Raw genomic sequence first — 6,000 nt, 5'->3', positions numbered from 1 at the left:
GAGAGAGGGAGAGAGGGAGAGAGGGAGAGAGGGAGAGAGGGAGAGAGAGAGAGAAATCTGGGCCCTTCTGCCTACTACTACTTATCTGCTTGAGGCTGCTACCTCCCCTGCTATTTCTTTAGATACATACTTGCTTCTTCCTGTGCACTGATAAGGTCTGGGCTTTGGGTTTATTGGTCTTAAAAATAAATAAAGCACCTAATGAGACACCCAGGCCTTTTTCCTTCTCCAGTCTACAGAGGACTATGGGCGGACCTTCTCCCCACTCTCAAAACCCCCAGGCCAGAGGAGGTGGGAGATAGGCTGAGGCCAAACACTGCTTTTCCTTGCTCCCTCAGGCTAGAGCACAAGAAGCAGAGTCTTAACCTTTTCCAGCTCTCAGAGGAGAACATCCTAGAAGTGTGGTCTCTGCCAAGGGTTCTAAAGTCTTTAATTTGATTTCCTTCACATAGGCAACTGTTGTAATTATTCTGATTAAGAATCATTACCCAGTGCAGCCTCTGCACCCGACAGGCACAATGCATCCAGTGGCAAGCTGCAGTGGGGCCGCCACAGTTCCTAGAGGAGCTGACAGCAAACAAAAGCCATCGATGGGGAGTTCTGGGTGAGTTAATGAAGTGCTCACATGCCACAAGAAGCCAACACTAAAGCTAAACAAAAACACCTCCAGTCCCCAGGGCTAGTCCCACAACACAGCTCAGCTCCCCTAGCCCCAGCCCACCCAGCACAGGCTGCCCAAGGGCTGGCAACACAGGGCCAGAGGCCAGGCAAGGTGGGGGCCCCCTTCCTGGTTCCTGGCAGCACTCGGACATCTTGTCAGTAACCCTGACAGGAACAGCTGGAGACGACAGATCAATGGTTCAATACTCTCAACAGCATGTCAGTGATGTGACAGCAAATGTTATTCTAATCAAGCCATAATCATAGTCAAATTACACAGCTACATTCTCAAGAGGGGAGGGAGAGAAAGGCGGCAGGAAAGGGTCAGAGGTCAGGAATTAAAGGTTATTCAACCTACCTCTAGCACTTGCTGCAGGCTTGGCTGACCATCCACCATGGCTTGAATAATCCCAGTGAGCTGAGAAGAAAGAGAAACAGGCTTTGGGTGGAAAACCAGGATGCAGGGACTCAAAAGCTGGACTGGCTCCTTTCCTTTCTCTTTTTCTCCTGCAAGTGTAAAGGGCTCTGGCCTGGCACTGCTTCAGGCTCAGAACCCAACTAGGCGCCCCAGAACACCAATGTGAGCTCCCCCACAAAAGCCGGACCTGAGATATGGGTACACATACACACACCGACCTTGGGGTATGTCTCAAACCTGTTTTAGCTTTCATTTTGAGAAAAAAAAAAATTATATATCCTCTGTATTCAACAGGCTCAATAGCTTCCCACAGATTCCACCTCCAGGCCTCACAGAAGTTCCTGCAAAACTTGGGGAGTGTTAAGGTAGTAAAGGGCCACTTGGTTTCAAGTCCCCCCACCCCTGGGCCTCGATGTCCAGCACTTTCCCCACCACACTCTCCATCACACCAGCGAAGCTTGTGGGCATCTACCCTTCACTCTGCACACCTTGCCTCAATGCCACATAGCCAAGCAGAAAAAAGTCACCTCTAGCCAATGGAGAAACTAAGATGAAAACGTCTGATGTGCCAAATCTGGCCTAGAGACTCTGACTCACAGGCCTACACTCTGCCTAGGTCAGACCTAGGTCTAAGTAAACTTGTTTTGCTTTTTTGTTTTATTTTTAAGTAATAATACCCCTCCAGCACAGACTAGGGACAGACTGACTGCAAGGATCTGAGGCACGAGGCCCCTATGTCTCAGACACCCACTAGAAATCACCATGCCCAACAGGCCCTACTTCCACAAAGAGTAGTATCTCAGACTTGCTTGGAAACAACTTTTTTTTTTTAAGTAGAGAGGAAGGGGTTTAAAACTCTAATTAAACTATAATTACATTTAATGAATACCAAACACCCAACTCACAGAAACCGCCAGCTCTAAGAGGGAAGGTTATTTTCTCATAGTGACTTACATGGAATGGTAATACACACCTTTTAGGGAAGAAATTTTCATTTTAAAAACGCTGAGTTCCTCTAGGTGGGTTTCTGTAGTTCATCAAGTCATTATTAGGTGGTATTTTAAGGAAGTGTAAGGACACAGCCACTCTATTTTATATTCCAGAAACTGTTTTTATATTAATCTGTATTTTAATTGGGTAACAGCTGCTGCCTACAGACTTCCCATGGTCTAAAAGGAAAATAAATTAGAAAGATTAACTACACTGTTGTTTCACAAAGCTTTAACCCACAGCATGCCCACCCGGCTGGCACCTCCACACCCTTTCCTTGCTTGGGAGACCAAAGAACTGCCCAGCAGAGGGAGGGCCTGAGTCGAGGAGAAGAAAAGGCTGGTACGCTGAGGGCTGGAGTGGGGCAGTGCTGGGCAAACGCCCTGTGTCGGCAGATTTAATGTTGGAGCACAGAAGATTCCTCCTTTTACGTAGTCAACAACTATTCTCAGACAGCCTATTGTGTGCGAGATCCTCTTCTAGGAACCAGGGATCTGGCAGCTAAAAAAAAAATATCAAAATCCTGTCTTCACAGAATTTGTGTTCTTGGCAGCCTCCCCTCACACCCTCCCCAGCTAGTGCCCAGGGCCTGTCCTCCTTCCAGAACCACACACTGAGCAGGCAGGCGGATGCTGTTTGCCTCAGGCATGTGGGGGCCAAGGAGAGTAAGGACTAGGCTCATTCCCAAGGCCAGGTCTGGCGCTCAAATTATGCACAGACACCAAGGCACCACCACTGTCCATTTTGGCCCAGCTTCTCTTCTGCTTCCAGGACTTGGAAGACCAGGGCTTAGAGTCAGAACTACTGTGGAAAAGAAGGCCCACAGCCACTCTTACTTCTTAGCAAATCCAGAGTCTAAATGTCAGTCTTGTGTCTAGTCTGATTTTCCTGGGGCAAGGTGAGGTCTACTACTTTCAGTTCCTTCCAAGAGTAACTCAGATGAGGTGCACCCTGAAGGGCTTCAAGAAAGTCTCACTCACACAGGGAGCCAATGGCACCACTGCTAAGAGCCCTATTTCCTTGGAGAGAGAGCTTAGATCAGTACCACAAGCACCTCCCCAGTCCCCAGGAAAACTACAGATGAGGGATAGGAAACTCACTACACCATAAAGGAAAACTGTGGGCCTCTCAGATGTCCTGCTGCAGGACTCTCAACTACAGACCAGCCCCACGTCGTCCCACCCTAGGACACTGTCATCCAGGGCTTTCACAAACTCCACTCGCAGGCTCAGTAATCTAGCATCATCATCCCGGGAGGAACCTGGCTAGGTCAACCCCTGCTCTATCCATGCTTCCCAGAAAACAGGCCTGGCTCACAGCTGAGTGCCAAAAGGTGCTCAACCCTGAGACAGGGGCTTAAACACTGGTTCAACTAGACACAGCCTTACCGGGGAAAGTCCTACAATACTCATCCCTCCAAAAATGAAATGCCTCTTAACAGCAATGCCAAGACACTAGATGAACAGGGGGTAAAATTAAGAAAGTTAGTACCTTTATCTGACACTTGGAACCTACAAGACGTATATAAGAAGCTGTGTGTGTGTGTGTGTGTGTGTGTGTGTGTGTGAGAGAGAGAGAGAGAGAGAGAGAGAGAGAGAGAGAGAGAGAGAGAGGGAATTTTATAAAATTAATACTGGGAAATTCCGTTAGGCCTAACTTAAACCCTTCATGCTACAGTTTAAGGCCCTTCCTGCTTCAGTTAATATATATTTTTTAAAAGCTTTCACATCCTCATAATGCAAGTCTACAGTAAAGCCAAGTATTATTAAGCTTGAGAACCAGGGCTCACAGGCTAAACAGAGCTCAGAGACCTTAACCACTTAAAGCGGGAGAGGTGAGAGGAAGAATTAATGTGTACTCTGTGGCTCCTTTCACTGAGGGATTACAGATTAACTCCCACTTCTCCAGACTCGGAAACCACAAGGCGAGGGGCTTTTGACCCTGACTGATAACACTGGTGGGTGCTGAGACCCCCCAACCCATACAAGGGCTTTGTCCAGGGACAAGCTGGCTTCATCACAAACACTAGCAACTACAGGAAGCAGACCTGGAAATTCAGTGCCAATAGCATGTCAGCAACCAGCGCTTTCTTCTTTCACTGTTTATCTCCAACACAATCGTATTCTGACACCAAGACAGTTTGCTGATTACATAAGCACTTGTCTCTTGTGCACAATCTGATAATCAGAACCACTCTTTCTCCTCACACAAAGAGACCAATAAATCTCACCCTTTATAAGTACAGGTGCAAGACAAAGACCTTTACTGGCATTTAGCAAATGGGTATCTTTCTAGTTTTTTCATGATAACAACAACCAAAAAAGACTGCACATGGTTAGGGACTGTGCAGCAGCTCAGGTGCTACAGATAGAGCTGATGAGCTAGAGCAAATTCTCGAGTTTGTAGGGAAAAGGTTTCAGAGAGAATAAAACGTATTTCACCCTATCTCTGCTAGAACCATGCCTCAGGAAGATTACCAACTGAACTCAGCGAGGACCCTAAGAAGGCTAGTAATACTCCTTAACCAGAGCAGTGAAAGAAAGTGTCTGCCTGTGAGTAGAAGACTCAAGGCAGAATCTTACTTCATGTCACCCAGCTCTAAGCCTATCTCTCTCCCACACAAGCATGTGATCATATGTGTACATGTGTCATGTGCAAGTGTACATGCACGTGTGCACATGCGCTTGCACACACACACACACACACACACACACACACACACACAGAGGCTAGGGTTCTTAAGAATGTCTTGTGCACAATAAGCCAGTCATGGTGGCACATACCCATAATCCTAGTGTTCTGGGAGGTTAAGGTGGGAAGATTGCAAGTTTGAGTCCCACCTAGACAACTCAGCAAGATCTTGTCTCAAAATTAAAGTCAGGCAGCTAGGGCTGGGGATTTAGCTCAGCAGCACAGTGCCTGCCTGGCAAGCACAAGGTTGTGAGTTCAATTCCCAGTACCGGAAAAAAGAAAAAAAAAAAAAAGAAATAACCGAAAGTCAGGCAGTCTTAACTTGTGCACAAGAGAGAAAATCCTGCCAGAGGTGTTGCTTAGATATAATCCAGAGGTTCGGAGTTGCTGTTCACACTAATAGAGATTCTCTCTGGTTGTAATGACCTCTGCTCTACCCCCAAAGGCAGCTATTAGCAGGGTAGATGAGGTCTCAGAATAACAGTCCCATTCTGTGTCCCTGCTTTTTTGTGTTCCATAGTTCCAACTGGTATGTATACAGGGCAATATTTAGATAATCTGAAGCCAGGAGTGGCGGCACATGCCTGTAATCCCAGTACTCAGGAGGCTAAGGAAGGAGGATCACCACAAGTTTGAGGCCAGCCTGGGCTACACAGTGAGACCTTGTCTAAAGAAAAAAGATAATTTAAGATTTTTTTTAGAGTCTTTACTTACTTAAAAGAGCAAGTCAGCAGCATAGCTGTTATGTGGGGAGACAGGAATAATTCCTCGCCCATAACTCATTCATTCACAGAACATGCATCAAATGTGTACTCTGTACCAGACCCTAGTGATGGGGGCAAAGGTGGATCAGGTCCAGTTTCTGCGACCACAGAATTCACAGTCCGGTAGGGAGATAGATAAATAACTCCAAGTATAACATCTCATCAGTGCACTGTTGGGGTAAGCATAACCCAGCCTTGGGATGAGGGAAAGCTTCCCAGGGAAGCTGACCCAAGTAGGAATGCTAGAAGACAAGTAGAAATAAGTAGTGTACAGGCAGAGCAACCACCACATACAAAGGTGGATTGTAAGAGGGTAGCCTTCGAGTGAGGAGAACCAGGGGATAGATGAAGTCAGGGCGGGGACAGGGGGTTGCTGTGAGGCTGGAGAAAAAAGCAGACACCAGGTCATGGAAAGATGAGCCCTGAAAGCCTGAAAAAAAAGACTGACCCAATCTAGTGCCTGCACCATAACCATAG

General features: G+C 47.0%; 1 protein-coding gene across 7 annotated transcripts in view; it reads right to left on the bottom strand.

Moving 5' to 3' along the window:
* Nucleotides 1–6,000, bottom strand: part of Eri3 (ERI1 exoribonuclease family member 3) — a 129,018-nt gene that overhangs the window by 88,983 nt on the left and 34,035 nt on the right. For 6 of the 7 annotated variants that reach the window (XM_013521697.1, XM_005398762.2, XM_013521693.1 and 3 more), the window contains one exon: nucleotides 1,019–1,078. The exons of the other annotated variant lie outside the window; for it this stretch is intronic. In XM_013521697.1, coding sequence (XP_013377151.1) covers nucleotides 1,019–1,078 — 60 coding nt within the window. The remainder of the gene's footprint in view (nucleotides 1–1,018; nucleotides 1,079–6,000) is intronic. 7 annotated transcript variants of the gene reach the window in all.

Source organism: Chinchilla lanigera, unplaced genomic scaffold, assembly GCF_000276665.1.
Source record: "Chinchilla lanigera isolate Chin_1 unplaced genomic scaffold, ChiLan1.0 scaffold00063, whole genome shotgun sequence".
Lineage (NCBI taxonomy): Eukaryota > Metazoa > Chordata > Mammalia > Rodentia > Chinchillidae > Chinchilla > Chinchilla lanigera.
This window is presented reverse-complemented; position numbering and strand designations above follow the sequence as displayed.